This window comes from Mesoplodon mirus (assembly GCF_964341445.2).
Source record: "Mesoplodon mirus genome assembly, chromosome: 5".
Classification (NCBI taxonomy): Eukaryota; Metazoa; Chordata; class Mammalia; order Artiodactyla; family Ziphiidae; genus Mesoplodon; species Mesoplodon mirus.
In genome coordinates, this window is record NC_138980.1 from 61,437,761 (window position 1) to 61,464,720 (window position 26,960).

The following is a 26,960-nucleotide window of genomic DNA, read 5'->3' on the forward strand; positions in this document are numbered from 1 at the left end:
CTGCATTTGGATGCAGCACTTGATGCTCAGATGGCCACTGGCCAAAACAGAGATGTTACCACACTCAGTGTCACTTTATCTCCATCATGAGCCAGATGGAATGGCTGTCCCTTATGCAATAGTCAAAGTTTTTTTGTTTTTGTTTTTTTTTAGAGTTGTGATCAGAGAACTGAGATTCTTATTAACTAACTATATATGAACCTTGAAAAATCTGAAGCCCACTCCCCTTGGCTTTAGAACTGTAGGATATGAGAGCTGCAAGGGACCTTAAAGATAGTCTAATTTAATCTCCTGAGCCTCTGAGAGGCGAAATGGCATGTTGAAGGTCACACGTGGGATTTGGTGGCAGAGTCAGGTCAGGTCCCCATTGGGAGAGGGGATCCTGTCTTGGTAGCTGTTTCAAGCAGTTGGTTTACATGATTTGTTTTCCAGACTATGTTTCACTCATTTTTGCCAAGTATTTATTGAGACTTCCATGTGCCTGGCTCTGTCCTCAGGGAGCTTATATTCTAGTGAGGGAACAGGCAAAACAATAAACATACACAAAACAAAAAACAAGGAAAGAGACTAAAAAATATGTGCTAGGAAGGAAACAGAATACCGGGAGGGGCTGGCTTTGGAGAGGGTGTTTTTGATTCCACGTCTTCCCACCTGGTTAGGATGACCGTGGCCATGAATGTCATCTAAATCAACATGTTGCCCATCCCTTGCACTGGGAAAGTGTGCCTTTGTGGGGATCTCTGCTTTTGGGGTAGGTCCTATTCCTGTGCGGTGCACAGAAGGGATGAGGCTGAGGATGCATCAGCTGAAGGCGTATCTTTTCCATACGTGGGGAGGCCACAGTAAGGGAGGCGCAGCCATGCGGCCTCATGCCCAGGGGCGCAGGTGTTTTTGTCCTCTGACAGAAGCCCTAGACGCTAAAGCACTGAAGCATGGGCACACCCTCAGCAAGGGAGGGTGTTGATTAAGCACAAAATCCCCACAGCTGGCAGGGCATGAGCAAGCAAGGCAAAATGAGGGGATCAGCAAAGCTTGGTGGTGACACCCTTCATCTCCTTTACGTGGCATCTGTAGAGAGCCCATCTCCCACTTTCACGTGTATACTTATTTCTTTCTTCAGTTCCTCACTCTTACAAGCATTCCCTCACTCATCCATGTCTCCTATCTTTCATCCAACCCCTAGATCACTTGATCATTCCTTCATTCAGCCATTTCTTCAGTCTCTTATTTGCGTTAATTGACTCAGACACATTGGTACGCTCACTGGGTTTCACTCACTTCCTCACTCAGACATCCACTAACATTTACTAAATATTTCCCCATGCCAGGCTCAACTAGGATTAACCCTGGAGGGGGTCAGGAGGCACCAGTTACCTTGCTGTTATGGAGTTTAGGGTAAGAAGGCAGCAGTTAGGTAAATGCCAAAACAAGGTGCAAAGTGACAGCTGTGTACCCAGAGGCAGATATGAATGTCTGTGGGGGCTCAGCTGGTGGCTCCCAGGCATCTGCTGCTGCCTCTTCCCTGCAGGGCTGCAAGTGGCCAGGTACACGCATTCTCACCAAGATATTAGGGACCTCAGATGTCGCTAGACCAGCAAGTATTTGCATTTTAAAGGAAGAGAGGGAGAGAGAGAGAGAGAAAGAAAGAGAGAAAGAGCAAGGTTTCACCTAGGGGTTGGCAAACTTTTCCTGTAAAGGATCAGACAGTAAATGTTTTAGGCTTTGTGGCACATACAGTCTTTTTGAAAGTCCTCAGCTCTGCTGTGTGGTGTGAAAACGGCCGTGGACAATACGGAAAGAATGAGTGTGGCCGTGTGCCAGCAAGACTTTATTTTTGGATGCTGAAAATGGAATTTTTACATGTCATGGAGTATTCTTCTTTTGATTCCCCCCTACCCTCCAACCAATTAGACCTGTAAAAACCTTCTTAGCTTTGTGCCATACAAAACGAGGCTGAGGGCCACATCTGGCTGGTGGGCTGTAGTTTGCCATTCCTATTGTAGCACCTCCCCAGCAAATAAATGAATAGTGGATAATTTCCAGGTGCCAATAGCAAAAATAGTTTGCAGTGCATAGTCCTTCCCCTGGTGACTGCTTTCTCTATTTGCATAGAGAGGTGAGGCCCCAGCAAGGGCCTAATCCCAGGCATAGGGAATATGACTTTGAACATCAAGGGTAGACATTCTCCAATCTCATTCATGTCCTACCCACTTGAAAGGGATGCAAGAGAAGGATTAAAACTATGAATGCTCTCTATGACCTGGTACACGCTGCTTCAAATATATTTAGGGTTGGTCTCCCCAGTGCTTGCCCAGAACTTGGCACATGACAGGGAATCACTAAATCTTTATTGAATGAATGGTTGGCTGGCACCTGGTGGGCACACTGTGTTTGTGAACAGGACCGTGAAGGCAAGGAGCCTTCCCTAATCAGTGCCAGCACAGATCAAGGTCAAGGCCAAGGCAGCAGGTGGAGCACAAGAGCTCAGTTAGGCAGCTTGAAGCTGCCCAGCAGGAGGGAAGGATCTGTTCCCATTTCTGACTCTACCCTCTCTGTCCTCAGGGTTGCCCTAGACTCAGCCATGAGAAAGCACATTTCCCTAGCCGAAGTGTCTGGAAACAGACGAACTGGAGTTTGCAATGTTCTTTGCACATGTAAGCAGGTTTTATTATGCATCTAGTTGTGCAATTTTCCACCAGGGCTGGATTGTTTTGGAGTGGGAAGAGAGGGAGAAGGATGGATATTGCATCTTCCAAAGCTTGTGCTTTGAAAATACAGCAAACATTCTTTTCTATGAAAAAAAATGGCCCATTTCCTCAGAAGTTTCTCTTTCCTTTTCTTTTTTGAGAACATTATTAATCATCAAAAATAAAATTCCTCCAGCATTAACAAAGGGTTGTGATAGGGGCTTTTACCTTGTTTCTCCATGAGAACAATGTGTTAAGAACAGGCTCCTTGTGCCCTCTGTAGAAAGCCTCACCTATGGAGAAGACTTGATTTTCAGCTATGCCCCGAGAAAGCACGAAAGCAGCTAATTTGCTGAACAAACTGAGATGTACCCCTAGTCCAGTGTAGACCCCAGAAAACGCCAGCTAAGATGATACAGAATCACTGAATCTTGGATTATGGGTCTGTACAAGGATGGCAAACACCTGGCACACCTGCCTCCTTTTCCTATTCCTGGGCCCATGACAGACATTGCTAATCAATCCCATCATTCCTTCCCACTAAGCCTGGTTGCTGCCCTCGAATTGCTCTTAAACTCTCACTGTGAATGATCAAGTAGGCATATGAGAAGCCCTACTCCTGCCACCTGGGTGGGGAAAGAGCATGGGCATGGAAGAGAGTCAGACCTGGGTTCTGACCCAAATCCTGAAATGTACTTGCTGAGTAACACTGAGCTAGTTACTTAGCCTCTCTGGGTCACAGTTCCTCCATCTAACATGGAAATAATAACATCTATTCACAGTACTCACAGAGGCTGGTCTGTATGTAAGACCCTGGCACTGGGCCTGGCACCTGCTACCCACGCCACAAAATTAGCTCCTTTCCCTCTGAGCTGAGCAGAGTGGAAAGTGGACCTGTTCCAACAATCCAGTGAATATATAGGTCCCTTCAGCCTCTCCATCCCTGTGCACATGAGTCTGTTTGCACATTTCCAGTGATGGCACTGGCAAGTCTACCCGTCCCACCTACGGAAAGTTCCAGTTTTTCTCCAAAGCCCTTATATTCTTGGCATGTGTTTGGGAAGAAGGGTCTGATATTCAGAAAGGGCATTTGCCTTGCACAGACCTTATGTCAGCTGCCGTTTATTCTACATGTATTGTACGCCAGGCCCTGTGCTATCTCCTGCACATAAGTGGTCCCCAGTTGGGGCTAATTTTGACCCTGGAGGACATTTCACAAGGTCTGAAGATATGTTTTGTTGCCACAACCAGGTGGTGGATGCTCCTGGCACCTAGTAGGTAGAGGCCAGGGATGCTGCTAAACACCCTACCGTGCATAGGACAGTATCCACAACAAAGAGTTATCTGGCCCCAAATGTCAGCAGTGCTGAGGTTGACAAATCCTTCTCTATGTGAATATCTCATTCACTTTCCTAACAGGTCTGTGTGAAAGGTGCTATTACTGAGTCCTTGCAAATGTGAGCCACATGGACAAGGTCCCTGTGCCATTAAGGAATGTCCATGTCTCCCTTCTCTATACGACCTTCCCTGTCCCTGACTGTTGCCCTGTACACCTCTTTTCTCTTTCTCTTGCCCTTCTATTTTATTTTTCCTCTCCTATTTTTCCTTCATGCTGAATTCTGTGAGTGTGTGTGCGTATGTGTGTGTGTGTGTTAAGCGCCCCAGTGGCCTTGGGTATCAATTACCCTTGCTCCGGGCTCCCAGGGCTAAAGAGTCTGTGTTAAAATGTCTGCGGTGCAGGCCAGGCCGCTCCCTTTTTCAACCCTGGCAGGGCTGGGGCTCCTGAGTGGCTCACCTGCCAGGATTAACTGGGCAGAATGATGATGTAAAGTTAACTTCTTGTTGAAGAAATGCTGAATCAAAGAAGCAAGCTGGGTTAATTACCGAACTTGATTTGGTCACCAGAAATAAGAAAGGTTTTTCCCCAGAGTACCTCAGGGAGCTTGGGCAGGGCGGGGATCTGTGCACTGCAGGCCTCATGGTGCTCCAGGAGCACTGCCGTTTTCTGGCGTTAACTTCAGTATAAAGTGAACTGGGCTGCTGGGGCTGAGGAGAGGGTCTCGCTTCACCTCCTTCTTTCCCCAGGCTGACTTCCTTTATCCTTCAGGTCTCTCTCTACCTGAAGGTCACTTCCTGCAGGTAGGCTTCCCTGACCACCCTCAGACTCTCTTCATTCCCCATCCTTCAACCTTACAGAACTTTGCACACTTACAATCTTGTATCAGGTATTTATAATACTTTGTTTAGTATTTGTCTTCCCTGCTGGTCTGGAGATTCCACGAGCTTAGGGACCAGGTCTCCCTGGTCCACTGTATTGCCTGTGCCTGGAGCATTGGGGGCACCTGACAACTCTTTGTTGGCTGCTTCACTGGTGGGCCATGAGGGGCTTCGGCAACTAGACCAGATGAGGATGTGGCTTACAGAAAAAGCTGAAAGGTGCCAAGAAAAGATGGTGGAAACACGGCCCTGCCTCAGTCTCCACCCTGGTCTCCTCCTTTGTCCAAAGTCTTTTTTCGTGGCTTCCCTCCTGCGGGTTCCCCTTGGGATTACAGCGGAGGGTCTGAGCTGAGCAAATACAGTTACCCCAAGGGGCCGCAAGATACAAGCCCAAAGCCATACTCCTTCCCTGCTTCCAGAATTGCCACTGCTTAACAAGGAAGCACGGGGACTTTTGGAAGCCTCTGCACCCCAGGCAGGCTCCGATGGAGCATCCTTCTGAAGCGTGCTGCTGGTGGATGGCATTCTTAGCAAGGCCTGTTTGCACAGGCCAGCCCTGGGGCATGGGCATGGGGGCAGGTCATAGCTTCCTGAGCTGACCCAACATTAATCATACAGTGAACATTTACTGGGCCATTTACCACTGCCAAACCCTGGCCATTATCTCATGTACATGCATCACCTCATTTTATCCTCACAGCGATCTTAAGAGGTTTTAAAAAAAAAAAATCACCACATCACTTCCATTTTACAGATGGAAGAACAGAGGTCCAGAGAGATTAAGTAACTTGCCCAATGTTATATTGCTCAGTAAGAGGCAGGGTGAGAGCTGGCTGACCCCAAAGCCCTTATTTTTATCTTCTTACTATACTGTTTCTCCCTAAAGTGCCAAGAAGCTCTTTGTTAAAGAGCTCCTAGAGGAGAACTCTACCTGACACCTACTGGGGCTGAGAAAGCTTTGCAGTAGCCAAAAAGGAAAGAGAACTCTTGTGTGAAAGTGTGCTTGAGAAAAGACCAGAGGAATCACAACCAGGACCATCATTAACTAAATAATGGGAGCTGTTCTTCCTGGTGTCATTTACCTTCAGAGTGTGCTATTTGCTAACTGAGCAACATAATACTCTGCCAGGTCTGTTTTATTACTCTACCTAGAAAATGAGAAAACTGGGACCTAGAGAAGCAAAATGCCTTTCCCCGGTCATGCAACTGATGGAAGGGAGCACTTGGATCAGATTCTTAGGCCTAACTGGTGACATCATGGCACATCAGGTGGTGATGGCACCTGTCTTATACTAATGATCACTCTTGCAGCCTGGGACCACATGGCTCACGGATGAGGCATTAAATGATGCAGTAAAAGGACTCTTAGTTTGGTCTTAAACCACATTTAGTTTATTTGATTTTGGAGGAAGACGTTGACTCTGTTATGGAATTACCTTTTCCTGCCAATTTTCTCACATATAAAACGAGACAAGATCACCCCCTTGTCGGCCAGGAGTTGTGAAAAATATACCTTAGGGAATTCAGATTGGAAGGGTCACCTGGATCTTGGAAGATGTCTGGCTCAATGCCCGGTTTAAGCCAGGGGTTCTCCTCAGTCACACCAATGATGATATATTCTAAACACTCTGCTTGGAGGCAAGCAGGTAAGAGCAATGGCAGCAGCTTACTGAGTTATGGCTAATCCCTGAAAAGACCTCGCATGGAAGGACCTACCCATTTTGCAGATGAGGATGCTGAGGCTTAATGGGGTAAAGTACTTAGTTCACTGTCACTTAGTTATTAGGTAGCAAAGCCATGGCATGAAGCTTAGCCTGACTCAGAGCCCTTCTATTTATATTAAGCTGCCTTCCTCTACAGGGAAAAATAAAGACCACCCCAAAATCCAACAGCAGCATCCATAGGCTCCTTCAGCATTTTCAGTACTTAGTTTCTAACAATCTATGTGATGGGAGAGATTTCTCCCTGTTCCTCATGAAATCCTTCATGTGCTGATTTATGTTCCTTTCCTCTTCCAGACACAGGAACACAAAACCAGTCTATAAACCCACGTTTGGAAAAATAAAGTCGACTCCTATTCCCACAGCAACACTGAAGCCCTTTCTTCTCCAGGCTGAAGAAACCTGGTCTTTTCCTCCTGGTCTTAGCCCAGCTGTGGGAACCAGTCCTCAGGAGGGGCTGAAGGGGCCAGGATGAGGAGGCCGGCTTGAGGGCAGTGATAAGGATGTAAACAAGGAGACTGGCACAGGCAGGCAGGGGAGATTAGCCCAGCTGGCAGCGGCCAGTGGAAAAAGGAGTAGCAGTTCAGTGATGGCAAACATGCCAGGAGAGAAGGTGGTGAGAAATGAGTCCTGTCTTTGAACTAGGGAAACGCCCGGGAACAAACAAGTAAGAGAGAGAGAGAAACACGGGGCGGGTGGGGAGAGAATAAATATATAGTGGTTAAGACATGAACTTTGGATTCCCCAGTATATGCTGAGGGCCTATGATATGAAAGTTTGGAGATCATTGTGAAATAATTTAGTTAAAACTCACAGTATAAGATCTTACACATCATCAGCTCTTAGAAGGTAGTAGTCAATCTTACAGAAGCATTGCAGCTTAAAAAAATTCAGTAGGGGGACTTCCCTGGTGGCGCAGTGGTTAAAACTCCACACTCCCAGTGCAAGGGGCCTGGGTTTGATCCCGGGCCAGGGAACTAGATCCCACAGGCATGCAGCAACTAAGAGTTTGCATGCCACAACTAAGGAGCCCGCAAGCTGCAACTAAAGGAGCCTGCTTGTCACAACTAAGACCTGATACAACCAACCAAATAAATAAATATTAAAAAAAAAGTTCAGGAGGGATGACAGATTTGGAATGTCACCATTTTGCAGCCCCGAATAAATGGTCATGAATGGTTCCTCATGAATGGTAGAGAGGAATGTGTTAACATTGCAGAGGCTCAACCAGTACAACCCAGAATGTGCAGAAAGTGGAAAATTCAACAGGAGAAATGACTTGGCTTTTTTTTTTTACATGTCCATGGCAAAGGATGAGAGACAGAGAGAGAGTCAGAGACAGAGACAGAGAGACAGAGAGACAGAGAGAGAAAGCAAAAGCAAGAGGACCTGTAGAATAAAAGAAATCTAATAGACATATCAACCCAATGCAAGGTGTTTACCTCATTTAGATGCCATTTAAACAAAACATCTTGTAAAAAACTTATAAGGCAAATATGGACATTTGAACACTGAACATTTAATGTTTTTAAGAAATTATTTTCCATTTTCTAGTGTGTGATAATGGGATCACTCTTATGTTAAACTCTTGGAAGAAAATACTCCCTGAAATTTTTAAAGAGATACTGAGATGTGTATGGATGAAATGATATTATGTCTGAGCTTCGCTTTAAAATAACTCAATTAGGAGCAGGTTCATGAGCGGGGGTATAACTGAAATAAGGTAGGCCTGTGAGTGGATAATTGCTGAGACTGGGTGATACGTACAGGAGGGCTCACTGTGTTCTTCTCTTAACTTTTATATGTGTTTGAAATTTTCTGTTACAAAAAAGTTCAAAAAACCTGGAGGAGAGTGATTGAAGAGAAATCTAGCAACTGACTACTAAGAAATTTTGACTGCTAACATTTTTAATAATAACAAAACTAATAAAAATGGGAGCCAAGCACTTTACACCCACTTTACATCTTTGATATTCCCGACAGCCTTGTGAGGTAGGGGTTATTCCTGCTTTTTTTTTTTTTTTTAACAGTAGAACAGTTTATCACCAGAAACAGAATAAGCCAGAAGACAATTAAACATCTGTACAGTGATGAAAAAGATGGAAACTGAAACTTAGAGTGGCTATGGACTTGTCAGAAGTCTCACTGCTGAGACGGGGGAGAGGTGTCTGGGCCTAAGGCTGGAGTGGTTTCCCCTGGACATAACACTGCTTCTCTAGGTGGCTCCTGACAGCTCTTTACCCAGGGGATCTGGCAGAGCAGAGGGCAGCAGAGGCCCTCTGGTTCTACCCTGTGTCTTTTTTTTTGCTTTCAGATGTCTGCCAGGGAACTCCTGCTAAGGCATTAACTGATAATGTATGAGAACAGTCTAAGGGACTGTCTCCACCCAAGGGGTACGTTCTTGAAAATTTAATAAACATATTTCAAGCACCTGTTAGGTCCCATAGAAGGTACTTTGGGGCAGATAATGATGACATGGAACAGAACAGTTTGAGGGGACAGGTGTTCATTTAGTGGAGCCTCCCCACTTTTCACTCACGACTCTTTGGGGCCAATCCGGCCAGTTCAAGAGAGCTCTGACAGCTTCACTTGTGGGCAGGGGTTTTTTGTGTGAAAATTGTAAAGATAGAGATTTATATTGGAAGATAATCAAAATAAGAATATTAGCATAGGGGAAGTTTATGTCTGTAAATTACCTTATAAGGAGGATTAGCTAAGAATCTTAAACATACATTAGCACTGACACTGTGTCCAAAGGAAAAAAAGTTATCTTACTATTCAGTAAAAACCATCTCTCATGGCCGTCCTGAGTACTGTAAAGTTGGGTTGGGAGATTTCTACAAAAGATGGAGACAAAGGGACACAGGAGATCTGGACTTATAGTTGAAGCTCCTAGAAATTACTTTCTTCAGAATATTTTGAGTATTGGATCGAAAGGAGAGTCAGCTTTACAGACCTCAGGATTCCCTAAGGCACATGACAGCTCATCTTCCCAGGAGCCCAGGAAAGATGCTTGGACTTGCCATTATCATCCTGGGATGGGATGAAGGAGGCCTGGGGGAGGGAATCACATCATAAGGAATGATTTCAGTGACCTGTCTTTCCCCTCTCTATCTTACTTCTTTTATTTTCTGGGTAATCAGAAGAGGGGAAAGGGATTGGTAGTTATTTAAGTAAATCAGAGGCCTCTGTCTTTGTTTTTGATTCTTGAGGCAAAATATGTTATTAGAAAACTTTATTGGGGCTTTGGAAAGTCAAGAGCAACATAAATGAATAAAATACCACCCCTGCCCCTAACGAGTTTTCAATCTAGTAAGCCTGGTGATAAGATACATATGGGATGCTTATAGTACTAAGAACACAAGTGTAAACAATGTGATGTGAACACAGGGGAAAGATATTAATTCTGCAGAACAGGGGTGGCAGAAGTTTCCTTGAAGAAATGGTATGTGTACAGGGCTTGGGGTATGGATGTGACTGTGACAGGCAAATGAACCAAAAATAAATTCCAGGGGGAACAGCATTTATTTATTCCACAAACATTTGTTCATTGCCCAGAGTAATGCAGGCACTATGCCGGGTACACGGACAAAAAGCCAAGAGGCGGTCTAGTATTCACTATGCTTACAAATGTTGAGTAGGTCACTGCAACTTGTGTGTGTGCCTGTGGGGGGGGACATGGGGGGAGGCTGGAAGGCTACCATCAGATCAGGGAGGGTTTAGAATGCCTTCACTCATTTAGGAGAGAAGGCACAGGTCTGGCCTCAAATCCTGGGTCTGTTTCTAGCTTTCAGACTTTGGGCAAGTTATCTAATTTTTCTGTCCCAAACCTTTTCTGTTTGGTAAAATGGGCAAATGAACACCTACTCTGAAGGGTTGTGAGAATAGTCATAATGTCTGTAAATCATCTCATATTGATAGTTTCTGACTTTTAGTGGGCACTTAGTTAATGGCAGGTATTGCCGCTTCTGAAGACTGTAGGGAACCATTGGTGGTCTGGGGAGGAGAAGCAGACAAACGGATTTGGGTTTTCAAGAGTATGGAGGCTATGATTGGGAGAATGAGTAGGGGTGAGGGGGTCGGCAGGATGAGGGGTTGAGATTGAGCAAGGTCCTGGGAGACCAGGAAGAGGCTGAAGCAGTGATGGGGACCAAAACTAAGGCAGTGGGATAGAATGAATAGAAACAATTGCAAATTAGGTGGCAAGCTGAGCTTGCTGACGAACTGGATGTAGAAGGTGAGGGAAAGAGAGAACTCTGGAATGACGAAAGGCTTTCTATATAGCTGCATTGCAGTTGCACTCACCTGGGCCTGTGATACAGGGGAAGGGGCAGGTTGAAGGAGGGGGCTGGAGGGATTGGCAGTAGCCAGAGGGGGAAGGGAGGAAGAGGCTGAGTTCCCTGGGCAGGGAGGGTGCGTAGACTGGGGGAGCAGAATGTCTTAGGAAGGCTAGAGTTACAGAAAACAAGAGCACCTCATGGTGCTGTGAGAGGGGAGATGGGACAGACCGACTCCACATCCTGAAGAAGTCAGTTCTGGAATCTCCAGGGTGGGCCTGGCACTGTGGCTTCCCTTAAGAGGCATTACTGACGGACTTCTTTCTAACTCGTGTCCCATGCAGTTGACTTTCCTTCTCCTTCGAAGGCATCGCCGTCCTCAGTGCAGACCTAGAGATAATCTCCAGGACTCGCCCAAAGGCCAACTACATTGGTTCCAATCCCCCTTCTTAACCACCTCCAGTGCCGTTTCCCATGGAACCTACTCAGAGTCTTCAGGTCTAATCCTGAATTATTTTCAAGCACAATTGTGTTTAATCCAAAGTTCACCTTTAAGGTCACTTCCTGACGTTCCAGCCAGATGTGTCAGGTGGCTTCCCAAGGGTGGGAGGACACAATGACAACAGGAAAACAGAATTCCTTGCTTCAGCTTCTCTCTGTGAGAAGATAGGAACTGCTACCCTTTGGTGTTTAAGAGGTGAAGGATAATCCACCTCTTCATTGTTTCTTTAGAGGTGTTTTCAGAAAACCTACTCCTTGCTCCTCCAAGCCCCCTCCGTTTAGTTGGTGGGGACTTAACATTCTTTAAAGAGGCTCTTCCCTAAAAAATTTTCCTGGATTTTTTACACGTCAGTCACAGAAGGACCAGTGTTCAAATATTCAAATATCCCTCTCTCAGGGAACAGGACTGAAGCTAACAAATGCCCTCTCCTCTGCTTCCGTAGCACTTCCTACACGTTCTAATTATGCATGTATTTACTCTGGATTGGTGCTTTCTAAACTGCATTGCGTCCCATCTTCATGGTTTTTGCCATATCCACATACCACTTGTACCTTTATTAACTCACTGTTCTTTAAAAAAAAAAGCTTTAACATTTTAATAAAGTATTAAAAATTTTTCATAGACTTCTGTGAACAAGAACTGGTATCACTTGTAAGATATGGAGGATAACCATCTGACAACATGATAAAAACATACAGTGTTATGTAATTCAGAGATGGGCAATTGCTTGCCCAAAGCTCTGAGCCTGATGCCTCGTTCTCTCTTCCTGACAGAAGGAGATTAGCAAAACCTGATAGAGGATGTTAAAGACAGACTAGCACCAAACTAAGACTTTCTGATATCACCAAGAGGCTTGGGGAAAGTTGGAAAGGAAGTAACTTTCTCTGTCGACAGTTCTGTGTTGTAAAATTCCAAGTATCTTCACCACCTAAGTCAGTGTGGGTGCCATCAGGGTGCTCATCTCATTTTAGGAAGCTCTAACTCCACTGTAGTCAGTCATTTATTTTCTGTATCCCTGCTAGACTGTGAGTTCCTTGGGGGCAAAAGCTTACTCCTGGTGCCTTCAGTACCATGCACAATGCTTGGACATGGTAGTTCATAAAGGAACAAAGTGATAGTAAATGAAAACCTTCTTGAGGTGCAGAAGACTTGGGGTAAATTCTTTACTGAGGGGTGGGCAGGGAAGAGAATGCTGGAAGGCCTTGGAGTCAAGTGAAGATGTGCAAGAAAAGGGAGGCTACAGACATTCAAGATACACTACATTGATGTAACGGTGTTGCCTGATGACGTCTCTGTTAATGGCGAAGCATAGTGACAGGAGCTTATGGGCCAGAATCACATAATTCTACGGTCAAAACAGACTCTCACTGTTCACTAATTATAGGAACTTTGGCCAAACCATTTTTCTTTGGGGGTCTTAATTACGGCACTGTAAAGTGGTGAGCGTACCTCACCTACAAAGGCTCTTACCATATTTTAGGATGGAGCGTAGGACTCAGGACACTGGCAACAAGGAAAGAATTCCTTCCTCCCTGCCTTCCTCCCTCCCTTCCTTCCTTCCTTTTCTACCTATCAATTCTTTTACTTTCAATAAATGTTTGAGATTATTATTGCTGTTCTTGATGTTTTGGTAGTAGAATCCCCAGGACTCAGTCTGGTAATTAGTACATTGTAAGCACTCAACAGATGTCTACTGGTTGAAAGAATTACACTTACCTGTGATCTTTCTATAGGAAACAATTCCTCCTCCAGTCTTCCCTGTCTATGTATACGTCACCACCATCTGCCCAGATGTTTAAGCCAAATGTCTTGATTCCTTGATTTACTGAGCACCTGCTAGGGACTATGTACTATGAAAGGTGCTGGGATGGGGAAGGAGGGGGAGTTTGATAAGCTAGACCCAACCACAGCTATCAAGGTGCTGGGATGGGGAAGGAGGGGGAGTTTGATAAGCTAGACCCAACCACAGCTCTCAAGGATGTTAGAGAAAAAGGAAGCAGGAGATCTTGTCATTTGCTCAACTTTCCACTCATCTTTAGATGTAGCTCATAAGTGGGGCATTTTAAGAGTGTGCTTTTGACAACATCTGGGCAAACATGTAGAAATACTTATAATCCACCACCATGTGAATTGAGAAAAGGCTATCAGTACTGTGCAGTGGTTCCCTGGGGATAGGACATGCCAATGCCACACTTTGGAATTCTCACCATTTGTGAACATTAGGAAGGAATACTACTTGTTTTGAATCCTACTAGGATTCTCTGCTTCGGTCCAGACTCTCTGTTGATGAGGTAAATGACCAGGGATAAGAATGAAAAAGGCACAGGGAAAGTGACTCTTGGTTAAATCCTTTGGGAAGCCAACTTATATCTGAGTGAGCTAGCCTAGATCTACTGAGTGTGGGCTGTACTTCGTATACCTATGTCTATATATTTAGAAAGAATGGTTTCAGAAAAATTCTGCTAGTCTTTCACTTAACTGTGAGTCACTAGGCTCCCATGTTGGAGCATGTATGTGTGTGTATATGTGTGTGTACGGGGTGTAGAACTTGGGGCACAAAGTGTGTATGTACTTGTAAAAAAGTGTTTGGAGTGTGTGTGTGTAGGAAGGGAAGAGAATTTCACAGTTTTTTAATGCAAGGAGAGTGTATAGGGAGGGGAGAGTGTAATTGTGTGTGAGCGTGTATGTAGTGCAAGTGGTGGGCAGAATGACATCAACAGCCAGCCTCCTAGAGATGCAGACAGTGGTATAAGGTCTGAAGTGCTGTAGCAGGTGATTGTTTTCCTTTTAGACCAGCACACAGGTCTTTGAGGAACCCTTGACTTTCTCCTCCTCCTTGTCTTGTTAAAAAGGGATGAGTCCAATTAAGTCATTTAATCCCAAGGTAGAGATTCATATTTAAAAACAAGATTTACAGCTTAATAAAAATTACATCAGTGCAAGTTGAGGTTTGTTTTTTCAAGTTGTCACCTGCATGGTTCCAAAGAGTGTTTATAGCAGAATACCTGACATGCAATTCTTAATTACTTTGCCTTGTACCTCTGGTCCTTCATCTTTTAAAGCATCCTTCAACCTAAATAGCCTCATGCTGTTAGAAGTAGTTCTGCTTCTAGATTGCCAGGACTGCCCCTTGGCTTATCTCCCTTCAGTTGGCAACTCAGTGGCCAGGCTTAATAATAACAGTAGTTGTATTAATAACAATAGTATTAAGAGCTAATGCTTATTGGGTACTCAGTATGTGCCAGGCATTGTGCTAAGCACTTTACATACATTATCTCATTAAATGCTCCATATGAAAACCACCGGGGCTGGCTTCAAGGATGTGTGACATGTGTAGTCACACAGGGGTCTGTGCTCAGAAGGACCTTTCACTCGGTCTGATACTCTGCTGTTGCCATCTTGAAATTCTTAACCATTTTTGACCTGCATTTTCATTTTTCACTGAGCCTTGCAAAGTATATAGCTAGTCCTGAAAACACCCAATAACCCATAGTCTTTTTCTTTCTTTTTCTTCCCTTCCACATGATGCCTGATACATTACTGGAGGATGGAACAGTGAATGTTAAACTGTGATCCCAGAAAACAGATGTCATTACCTCCTTGGAGGGAAGTTCTCTAAGGGACAGGAACCATGCCATGGCTCTTAGCAAGGGAAAGCAAACCCCCCTCCTCTAAACCTCAGTTTTCTCATCTGTAAAATGGCGGTAACAACAACAATACTAATAACACCTAGCTCACAGGCTGTTTCAAGAATGAAATGAGATCATGTATAGACAGCTCTGACACATAATGACATTAGTTGTTATTAATGCATTATAGGGGCTTAGCAGGTACTAAAGGTCCAAGATTGCTTGTGACACGGTGTGGGTCACTTGCCCAACTCCAAGGTACCCTTATCCCAGGGGTTTGTTCCCTACCTGCCCCACAGGGCTGGGAGGAGCATCCACTTTCTCCATGTGCTGGGTGATCACAGAGGGGTTGCTGGAGCTGATGAGCACTGGGGTGCTGATCTCCACCATATGGCGCCCCGAGGGAGAGTGCACCATCCTGTTGAGGGTGTTCAAGGCTGTCATGATGGAGAACTGCCCGGGCCCCTTCCTCCTGGACCCCGGGCCCCTTCGGAGTGTGGGTGCATTGGTCGCCTTGCTTCTGGAGGATGACACCAGGGACATGCCTTTTGTGTGGGATGACTGACGGCCTTTGTTCTTCTCTAGGAGGTATCTTGCAGTGAGGTTTGGCTGAAAAGACAAAAGGTCTGATGAGAATTTAGTCATCCTGATCTCGTGTGAGCGGCTGTGTCTTACCCAGGCTAGTCTGAAGTCGGCTCAGATGCCACCGCCTCAGTTGTCATTCCTTGGTCAGCTTCCATCTGTTATCAATATATCCCAATTCCTTTACTATATCAATCAATTCTCACAACTCTCCTGCAATGTAGGTACGACTCTTATTGAGGTCTGAAGAATTTAAAACAAGCCATGATACTCTGCTCTGATTTTCCCACCTCTCTCAGCATCATCCCAGCCTCCTTTACCTGGGGGACCCTTCCCTCTTCCTCTAGCCACCCCTGAATCCCTCCCTCCACCCTTGACCTGGCTGTTTGCCCTTCTCGGTGTTCCTGCAGCCCCCATGCTTTCCCACTCCACACGGTAATCATTTATCTTCCTTTCCTCCGCTGGACTGTTAGCTACCTGAGGGCAGAGACCTTATACACGTGTCCTCTGCTGTATCCCCGAGTGGGTGCTCAGTGAGTGTGCAATAATGAGTGGATGAAGTTGCTCAAGTTCATACGATAAGTGTTTAACCAGAATGTAAATCCATTCAGGACCCTGGATCACCTAAGGCTAAGACCACCTTTTACTACTTCCTTTAAATACTTTTACCTCATCACCATCCTCTCTTGTTCTCTACCTCTTATCGTCAGTGGTGTGCTGGTACATCAGAAAAACAAACAAAACAAACAAACAAATGACCCCCCTCACCCCGACCTGTAGAGTTTACCAATCACTGTGGTGTAAAGATCTACCAATGGTTTAACAACTGGCTAGCAAGATTCCTGAAAACCTAACACCCAGCCCTTGCCATCTAGCTCCAGCCAGCTCTAGCACCACCACTGACTGTATTGTATTTTGAATATCCTGCCCACCAAGGGCCCTGTGAGTTCGTGTCCTTCAGAAATCGGAAATATGCTGACAAAAGGGATTGTGTGAATAAACTTTCCAGGACAGTTACTTAAATTTCCATCATGATGATTGTCACCAGTTGCCCTCTAAAAGCATGTGTCTCATTCTAATTTAGAGGTTCACCTATAGAGGTAAAAGGGAGTTTGCTCCTTTAAGAACTTTTTCTTCATTTAAGAACTTTTTAATAACCATGTGAGGATGATTAAGATGATTCATATAGTTGAGATAGAAAATTTTAAAAAAGATATAGTTCCTGCCGCCAGAAGCTTGTAATATTGTGAAAAGAAGCCATCAAGTAGGGGAAGGGGTATTATTATGCCCACTTTAAAGACAAGAGAGCTGAAGGGGTGACGTACATGGCAGAGCCAGCATGTAAACAACCAAACAAGAAAAGACCAGGTGGTAATAAATGCTCTCATGTGTCAGAGGGTGACTGTGGGAGGCGGCTACTTTAGATTGGTGGGGGGCTGTCAAGGAAGACCTGCTGAGAAGGTGACATTCAAGCTGAGACACAGATGCCAAGAAGGAACCAGCCATGTGAAGATAGGCATGAGAACATGCCAGGAGAGGGATTGCAAGCTAGTGGAAAGATCCCGAAGAGGGAGAAAGCTCAGCCTGTTTGAGAAAAAGATGTGAAAGAACCAGAAAGAAGGATGGACCAGAGCGAGTGAGGAACAGGTGGTCAAGAGGAGACCATGGAGGCAGGCAGGATCCGGATCACATAAGACTGGGAGGCTCTGAGTTTATTGAGTGTAATAGGAAGCCTTTGGCAGGATTTAGGTGGAAGGGTGACGTGATCTGATGTTTGCTTTTATTTAGAAGCTCATGCTACGGTTTGGCAGTTTCCTACTTAGCGTCTGACCCAGCAATCCCACTCCTAGGTAATTACCCAAGAGAAATGAAAACTCAGGCTTACTCAAAAATTGGTATGCACATGTTTATAGCTGCTTTAGTGATAGCTGCCAGACAATTGGAAACAATCACAATGTCTTTCAATTGGCGAATGGATGACAGACTCCGGCACATCCGGATCGTGGACTATGACTCAACAAAGAAAAGGCACAAGCTACCAATACACCCAACAACATGGATGAACCTCAAAGGCATTATGCTAAGTGAAGGGAGCCAGACTCCAAAGGCTACATTCTATATGATTCCATTTCTGTGACATTCTGGAAAAGGAAAACTGCAGGAGCAGAAAACAGATCAGTGGGTGCCAGGGGTTGCAGTCAGGGAAGGAGCGGACTTCCAAGAGGCAGCCTGCCCTCGTATTTTTTGGCAGGTGTTGGAACTATTTTATATCTTGATGGTAGTGTGGTTATACTGTATGCATTTATCAGAATGCAGAGACACCAAAAAGAACAAATTTTACTGTATGTAAATAAAAATAAATACATAAAAACCTCATTCTGGCTGCTATTCAGAAGTGCCAGACCGGAAGGAGGGAGATCAACTGGGAAATTACTGAAATTATTTAGGGCGCTTCTGACGGAAGCCTGGACCATGTCTCATGTTCCCCCAGAGCACCCATCCCTCCATTGTTCACCCAGTAAGACGATAATACCTGCTCTCTGAGTTGAATGAGTAAAGTTCTTTCTGGTCTTTCATAGCCACGATGAAATAAGTTAATTTTTTTCTGCCTTCACCTAATTGTTCTGCCCCCAGGTGAGCAATACCGTGAGTGTTTCCGTCAGCAACACAGACAAAGAGCCCCATGTGACTCTAGGTCTTCCCTGTCCTCTGCCAGGGTGATTAATAGCTCAGCCGGGGAAGGACTGCAGGGCTCTTCAATTTGCACCCACTCATTTGAAACAATATCCTTGAGGTCCACTGGGCTGAGCGAGGTTCATATAACCCAGGCACGCCCCGCTGGAGAAGTCCTGACAAGAATGGGCATAAGCTCCGCGTTTGTTTTACCACCTTTTACCCAGATGCAATTCAATAACTCAAACGATACATTAACAAGAAAAATCCTGTTTATGCCAAAAAGCCCACCTCACTCTCAGAAGAAAGCACTCCTTCCTTCCAATTGCTTTGCATGGCGCTGGTATTTCAAAACTTATTTAAAGGGTTCTCAGCAAGTGCTGGTCTTAGTGAAATGACTGGAATCAAATTTTAAGTACTGCTTTAAAAAGCTCAATTTAGATTTCAAGTAATTTTTGAAAACCAGGTTCCCAGATTAGAGCAACCACTTGATTATCGTTTCCCCTCCTAGCAATTAGGAGAACAGGACCCTAGTTTGATGATGACTGTGAGGGTTCTTGTAATCACTAATTTTAAAGGTGGAGTAGTGGGGAGAGTATCCAAATGAATACTCATTAAATGTAGAAGTTTTGGAAAAAAAGGATATCAGAAATGGGTAATGAAATCAGTGATGCCTTTTTTCCCCAGACCTATGAAGAAGCTTCTTGAAATAATACAGGGGACCATGCAAGCTCTAATCTGCAAAAATTTAAGCACCTCCTATGTATCCAACTAGGATTAGTTGTAGCTCATCTCTGTCCTTGGAGACTTAACGGTATCTCCCAAACATCATAATTGTTCCTCTTCAGCATATGTTGCTTGATCCAGCAAATGGCTCTACCACTGACCTAGACACACAAATCCGAAAATAGGGTGTGATCCTTGACCATTTCCTCACCCCTATCCCCTGCTCCTGTGGATCTACCTCCTAAAAGGTCCTGGAATCTGTCCAGTTGTTTCCAATCTACTAGTCAAAGCTACAATCATTTTCTAACTGAGCCATGTAGTAGCCTCCTAATTGATCTTTCTCCTTTTTTTAAATCCTTCCTCCTCAAATTATTCTTCCCACTGCATCCAGAGCAATCTTTAAGAAACCCAAATCTGATGGAGTCACTGCCTTACTTTAAATTTTTCAGTGGTGTCTTCTGACTTCTGGGTCAAGTCCAAACTTCTTATGATATGGCAGAGGTGATGATGCTCAGCAAATATTCCAAGTAGTCCCCTATACTTCTCAGCTGATTTCAAGCCAGGTGGGACTATGTGACTGGTTCAGGCCAATGGACTATGAGTGGGAGTGACAAATGTCACAGAGCTGAGGCCTTTGCTGATACACACCTCACTCCTCTTTACTCTTCCCCGCCATGAAACCTAGGAAGTCCATGTGTTTCAGATGGCGCGGCTACAAAATGGCCCAGCCTCATCAGTCTGGGTTCCTCAGTGACTGTGTGAGCACAGCCTCTCACCATTCTGTGCTGAACATGTAATATGGATTCGAAATAACTTTTTCTTTGTGAAGCCACTGAGATACAGGGGTTGTTTATTACCATAGCATAACCTAGCTCATCCTGACTAATGCAGGAAGGTTTACAAAGTCTCCTGTGGTCTGTGTCCCATTTTTTGCTTCCCTGGCTGCTTCTTCTTTTTTTTTTTTTTTATCTCTCTCTTACTCTCTAAGCTCCAGCTCTAGTATTCTTTGGTCTTTGGAGGCACCACACTTCCTCATCCTGCAGGACTTTTGCACATGTTACCTCCATTCCCTAAAACACTCTTCCCGCCATGCTTGCTCCTCATCATTTGTCAGATCTTGGCTTACAAGGCATTTGCCGACACCCTACCCAGGTAAGTTGAACATCATACTCTCCTCCCCCCAATAGTTCCCTCTCCTTCACTCTTTGCATCATTCATCACACTTATAATTATTTATTCATGTCTGCCCCTACAATCCTTGAAAGTAGGGACTCATATCTGTCTTGTATCACTGGAACTTAGCACAGGACCTGACATGGCAGGCACTCAATGAAAAATAAGTTGAATGATTGAATATATATTTAGGACAGGGTCACGTTGAAAGGTATGTTCTCTGAATTTTTTTCCTGGTCAGTCGGACCACCTCCCAAATATTTTTTTCATTCATTCACTTGTGAAGCTAATTTTTTTTTATGAAGTACCTGCTCTGTATTGGGCTAGCCTGTGAAGTACAAGCCACACACCGATCAGGTGTTCTGAGAAGAAAGAGACAACTGAGTATTCAACTAGTTGCTGGAATTTTATGGAAAAAGAAGATTTCTAGCTGAGCCTCATAAAATGAGTGAAGTTGAACATGTAGAGAGAATTGGGTGGCTGTACCTGGAAGGGGCTTCAACAAGAGAAAAAGCACGATCATTTAGTGGAGAGAGTAGGAAGACCAGCCTCTCTGGACCATTCCTCTTCCCCTCCCTTCCATTTTTCATTCCTTCCATACAGATTGAGATGAGAGGGTGAGGGAACTTTGACAGCTGGGCAGTGTTCTGGGCACACCACTCACTTCAGAATCCACTTCGGCTCTTACGAATGGTAGAACTAGTCCCTTCTTTGCAACTCTGCCTCTGTTCTGTTTCATCCCACCCTCCTAGAGGGCAGGGAGCATACTTTCTACTTCTTTTATAGCTCAGCACTGCTCGCTTTTAATGCTTTATGCCTGGTAAGCACCCAATAAGTGCAGTTAAACAATGAAAACTCTCTTTTAAATTTGTAATGACCTGTTTCAAGCTGGGGTGAGACTGATGGCTAGAGAGGTTAGGGGCTATAGGTTATATTACTATACTGGAGAAATAGGTAGATAGCCTAGCATGTGTTCTTTCTTTTTTTTTCAAAGTAGATTTTAAAAAACAATAGAAGTAATATGTGCTCATTTCTGAAGATTTACAAAATACAAGTCAGCAGAAGAACATGAAAATTATCTAGAATCTCACCATCTGGTGATCACCACTGTTAATATCTTGGTACATAGTCCTCTAGCCCTTTATCCATTTATATATACACATATGTATTTACAAAGCTAGTTTCAAGCAGTTAATTTTTTTTAATTGTGGTAAAAAACACATAACAAAATTTACTATAATAATCATCTTTAAGTATAGAGTTCAGTAGTGTTAATTTTATCCACATTGTAATAGAACTACAGAACTTCATCTTCTAAATCTGAAACTTTATACTCATTAAACTTTATTTTACTTAACAATAAATCACAAACATATTTCCATAATACCAGATACTCCATGATATTGAGTATTCTCCTTTAACATTATTTTTAATGGGTATATATTTTTCCATCACCATAATTTTAAAAAACGAAATCCTTATTGTTGAGTTTTAGATTATTTCTGGTTTTTCACCACTATGCACAATGCTACAATGAACATTTTTGCACATTTTGTACACATATATTTGCATATTTGTTTTAATATTTCCTTATAGTGAACTCTCAGGCGTGGAATTAATGACTCAAAGGAGATGTACATTTTCAACATCCTTGGTAGGAGTTTGAGTCTGGAAACGAGAGAGGGCACCAACTTGTACTCCTATCAGCAGAATGAAAAGGCCCATTTCCCCACACTCTTGCCAGAAATGGGTATTATCATCTAGCATCTTTTCTTTCAAGACTTTAGTTAGTTCTGAAATAAGCCTCATATCAAATAGGAATTACTCACTGTAGCACATGTATAATTCTGAGTAAGCTCGAGTCAGATGTAGACTTGATAGTCACGTACCTCTACAAACAAGATTGGGAAGATGCCGACTTTATCTCCTAACTTGCCTTCTGCCCAGTTCTCATCTACTCGGCTGATCACAGTGATGATATCATCCTGAAAGAGAGAAAGTCTCCTGGTTAGCATTTACTGTCAGTTTTCAGGTGCTGAAAGCCTTCAGTGGAGATCAGCTTGGAGTCTCAAATGGTGTAAGGGGCAAGGAATGTAACTCTTTCACAATTTATTTACAAAATCTTCCACTAAAATAATTTTTCTCCATAAAGAGCAGATTTGGGTCACCAAGACCAAAAGAGGAGTAGAAATAATTTGGAGCATCAAAGAAATCCAATAGGAAAACTTGGAAATGTCTCTAATTTTCCATCACCAGCAGAATCTGGGCTTTTCATTTAAATTAATCTGATGGGGCTTCCCTGGTGGCGCAGTGGTTGGGAGTCCGCCTGCCGATGCAGGGGACATGGGTTCGTGCCCCGGTCTGGGAAGATCCCACATGCTGCGGAGCAGCTGGGACCGTGAGCCATGGCCGCTGAGCCTGCGCACCCGGAGCCTGTGCTCCGCAATGGGAGAGGCCACAACAGTGAGAGGCCCGCGTACCGCAAAAAAATAAATAAATAAATAAATAAATTAATTAATTAATCTGATGGAGAAACCAAGATGGAAGAGGTAGGGAGATAGAATTTTGGCTTAGCAAAAGGAAGAATGAATTGCATTCTTATTTTGAACACTTTTCTGTGTTCAAAAAATTTTTTTTAAATAAATTTATTTATTTATTTGGCTGCGTGGGGTCTTTATTGATGCACATGGGCTTTCTCTAGTTGCTGCGAGCGGGGGCTACTCTTGGTTGCTGTGTGCAGGCTTCTCAGGGCTTCTCATTGCGGTGGCTTCTTTTGTTGCGGAGCATGGGCTCTAGGTGCGTGGGCTTCAGTAGTTGTGGCTCGTGGGTCTAGAGCGCAGGCTCAGTAGTTGTGGTGCACGGGCTTAGATGCTCCACGGCAGGTGGAATCTTCCCGGACCAGGGCTCGACCCGTGTCCCCTGCAATGGCAGGCGGACTCTTAACCACTGTGCCACCAGGGAAGTCCCCCTATTTAATTTTTAATGTAGCAAACATAAAGTGGCTTTTTATTTGAATGTTTCTTATTACCAAAGGTTATATGGAAATTTGTAGAAACATTTGGAAACACAGATAAGCAAAACAAAGAAAATTCTATCACAATATAGATACAACCACTGTTAACATCTTGGTTGACACATTTTTTCCCAGATTCTTTTCTATGAGGATAAAATATATGTACATAGAGACACACTGATTTTTAAAAACTTTTCAGAAAATGTACATAGGCGTACAATAAAGTACAAATATTTTAGATGTAAAGCTTGATGAATTTTTTAAATTGAATATATCCACAAAACCCCAACCCAGAGTAAGAAATATAAAATACTTCCAGCACCAAGATGGCTCTTTCATACTCTTTCCTGTCACATAGCAAGAGGTAACCACTACTCTGACTCCTAGCAAATACATTCATTTGGCTTATTTTGTATTTCTTACAAATGAAGTCATATAGGATACATTGAATTTTCACTTACTATCACATCAGGAATACCTTTCCATGTCCGTATCTGTTATCAATCTAAATCTGAATATTCATCCACTGATCTCTCTGATCTTCTGATCTATGCCCCTTAGTAATATAGACGAATCCAAATCTAAATCCATTACTGCATTATACCCTTTCTTATATTTCTCTGTCCTTATTACAACCTGTAATTACATATTTATAGGTTATGATTTCTTTAATGCCTGTACACCCCATCAGACCATAAACTTCATGTGTGCGGGGCCTGTATCTGTTTTGTTCATTTTTGTCCCTGGGACCTTATATAGCGGCTCCCCTATAGCAGTCAACCAATCATTCCTTTATTAAATTTTTTTAATTGAGGTATAGTTGATGTACAATATTATATTAGTTTCAGGTGTACAACATAGTGATTCACAGTTTTTAAACAATCAATATTTCTTGAATGCATGCATGCATGAATGAATAAATGCATGTGTGAATAAACTGGAAAATTTACTGAGATAGAAAATACTAGGAATAAAAGCTTCTGGAGAGAAGATCTTGAGTTTTTTTGGACATGCTGAGTTTAGGAAGACCATGAGATATCCTAGTGTAGTCTTGGCCTTCAATAGGCTTCCAGAAGGGATTGAATCCTCTCTTCTGGGTCCGCTGTCCTAATTTCCCATTTATGTGTCTGTTCCTTCCACTAGGCTGCTGGCTCCATGAAGACAGGGACAATGACTCATCACTTTATCTCCAGTGGACAGCTTGGCACATGGATGGATTCAATGAATGAACAAGCAGGTGGGTAAGTGTCCCAGTTTGCAAATTCCCAGAAAAGGGCAAAAAAGCAGGTACTGCTTCCTGCCTATGTCTTCCTCCAGCTGTGTCCCTAGAGCTTAGTGTCTAATGCCTGGTACAAAGTAAATACTCAATAAGCGCTTGTGGAATTGAACTGCCCTTCTCCAGCTGTAGTCAAAGTATAAAATTTACAGGTCAGCTACAGAATGACATTCCTTAGGGGACTCACTCTGAGGTGCTAAGACAATAACAAAGATCAGTATTTCAAAATATGGAGGACAGTGGGGTTATCCAGTTTGAGTGAATCTTAAGTAAATCTCATTTCCAGTAGCGATGGAATAAAAATGTTTTACAAAACAAAAGACCTTTCCTGAGCTACTGTAGCAGCGCCACTTGTACTTGTATTTGACCTACTTATCATAAGTAGCAAAGAATGAAAATACCCCAACTTTGGTTTCTAAGAGAGAATTCAAATGTTTACGGAATAATAAGTACTGAATACAATGATTTAAAGTACAGTCAACCCTCCACGTCCGCGGCTTCTGCATCTTCAGGAATCAATGTGCCCTAGAACTAATCCCCCTCAGATACCAAGGGATGGTTGTAGTCTAGACTTTAGTAGACTTGTCCTTACTTGCAAATGCTGAAGAATCATCCAAAAAAAAAGAAAGGGAAAAAACCTTAGGGTAACTAATGTGTTTGGAAAATATATCTTGTAAGAGGTGATTTATGTGTAAAGATATAATTATGTTATTGTGTTGTTTGGAGTGTTTTGAATGCAATGTTTACAAACAAAATAGAGTGTTGTAAACGAGTAGTACTAGGTGATCAGAACTTGGTCAGCGAGAATACCCCTGCAGATACACAATGAAAAGGTAAGATCTGTAGTTCTACACAGCACGCTGTTAAACTGTGTCTGTAATCTTCTGTCCAAGTGTCTGTTTCTCTCACTACTCTGCCTGAGGGTATGTGCTGTGACTTGTTCATACTGTCTCCCCAGTATCTGCAAAGAACAGGTGTTCAAAAGTGATTGTAGGGCTTCCCTGGTGGCGCAGTGGTTGAGAGTCCGCCTGCCGATGCAGGGGACACGGGTTCGTGCCCCGGTCTTGGAAGATCCCACGTGCCGCTGAGCAGCTGAGCCCGTGAGCCATGGCCGTTGAGCCTGCGCGTCCGGAGCCTGTGCTCCACAACGGGAGAGGCCACAACAGTGAGAGGCCCGTGTACCGAAAAAAAAAAAAAAAAAAAAAAGTGATTGTAGAATGAATGAATGAGTGTGCAGATACTTAGTTTTGCAGTTGCAATAGAAAAGGTTTGAGGATTCCCATCAAACTCCTATTAGATTTCTCTGGTGACTTTACTACCATATGTTGGAATTATACATATATGTTACATATATAGGCACACATTTATGGATAAAATATAATTTAAAACAATCAGCAAATATTAAACAAACAACTCGAGGTTCTGCCAGTCTTTATGTGGTCACTGGTGACTTTGGTAGCTGCCCAGAATCTTACCTTGAGGAAGGTCAGGCAGTCCTGGTTCTCACTCTTGTCCTTGTTGCGCAGGTCGAAGTTGTAGAGGGCCCGGCAGAGTGGGGGTGGCTGGGGAAGCTGCTTGAGGACCTCCACGGAGCTGGCTGGGAAGACCCCACTGATTCCATTGATTTCCCCCTGGTACCAGTTCTCATCCAACTGTCTCCGGAGAAGGATGACATCTCCCTTATTAAACCTCAGGTCACCGGGATTCTGCCCTCGGTAGTTGCACAAGGCCTTTGCTCGCGGCACCTGCAGTGTCACGGATCAATAAAATATGTATGGCTTAGAGGCTGGAGGGACACAAGGGATCATATTAATAACTAAATACAGGGCACTTCCTATGTACTAAGTGCCATACGTGGGTCATCTTGTTTAACCTTTGAGATAGACACTATTATTCCCCTTTCTAAGATGAGGTGACTGAGGCACAGAGTGGTTTAGGAAGTTGCCTAAGGTGACACAGCTGGGAAATGGCAGATATGGGGTTTGAACTCTGACAATCTGATTTTAGAGACCTGTTCTTTTTTTTTAATACATTTAGTTATTTATTATTTATTTACTTATTTTTGGCTGCGTTGGGTTTTCGTTGCTGTGCGTGGTCTTTCTCCAGTTGCAGCGAACGGGGGCTACTCTTCCTTGTGGTGAGCCAGCTTATCATTGCAGTGGCTTCTCTTGTTGTGGAGCATGGGCTCTTGGCGCGGGCTTCAGTAGTTGTGGCGCACGGGCTCAGTAGTTGTGGCTCGCGGGCTCTAGATCGCAGGCTCAGTAGTTGTGGCACACGGGCTTAGTTGCTCCGCGGCATGTGGGATCTTCCCGGACCAGGGCTTGAACCCGTGTCCCCTGAATTGGCGGGCGGATTCTTAACCACTGCGCCACCAGGGAAGCCCAGAGACCCTGTTCTTAATCACTATGCAGGGAACGGGATTTTGGACTTGACTCCACAACTATGTGAACTTGAGTGAGGCTGTGACTCTTTCTGGGATCTGAA

General features: G+C 43.9%; 1 protein-coding gene across 2 annotated transcripts in view; it reads right to left on the minus strand.

Annotated features, from left to right (window-relative positions):
- The window catches only part of SH3RF2 (SH3 domain containing ring finger 2), a 142,280-nt gene that overhangs the window by 55,488 nt on the left and 59,832 nt on the right, over window positions 1–26,960 (minus strand). For both annotated transcript variants that reach the window (XM_082620912.1, XM_082620911.1), the window contains exons 3-5: window positions 25,952–26,221; window positions 22,077–22,172; window positions 15,322–15,642 (exon numbers count right to left, since the gene is read on the minus strand). In XM_082620912.1, coding sequence (XP_082477038.1) covers window positions 15,322–15,642; window positions 22,077–22,172; window positions 25,952–26,221 — 687 coding nt within the window. The remainder of the gene's footprint in view (window positions 1–15,321; window positions 15,643–22,076; window positions 22,173–25,951; window positions 26,222–26,960) is intronic.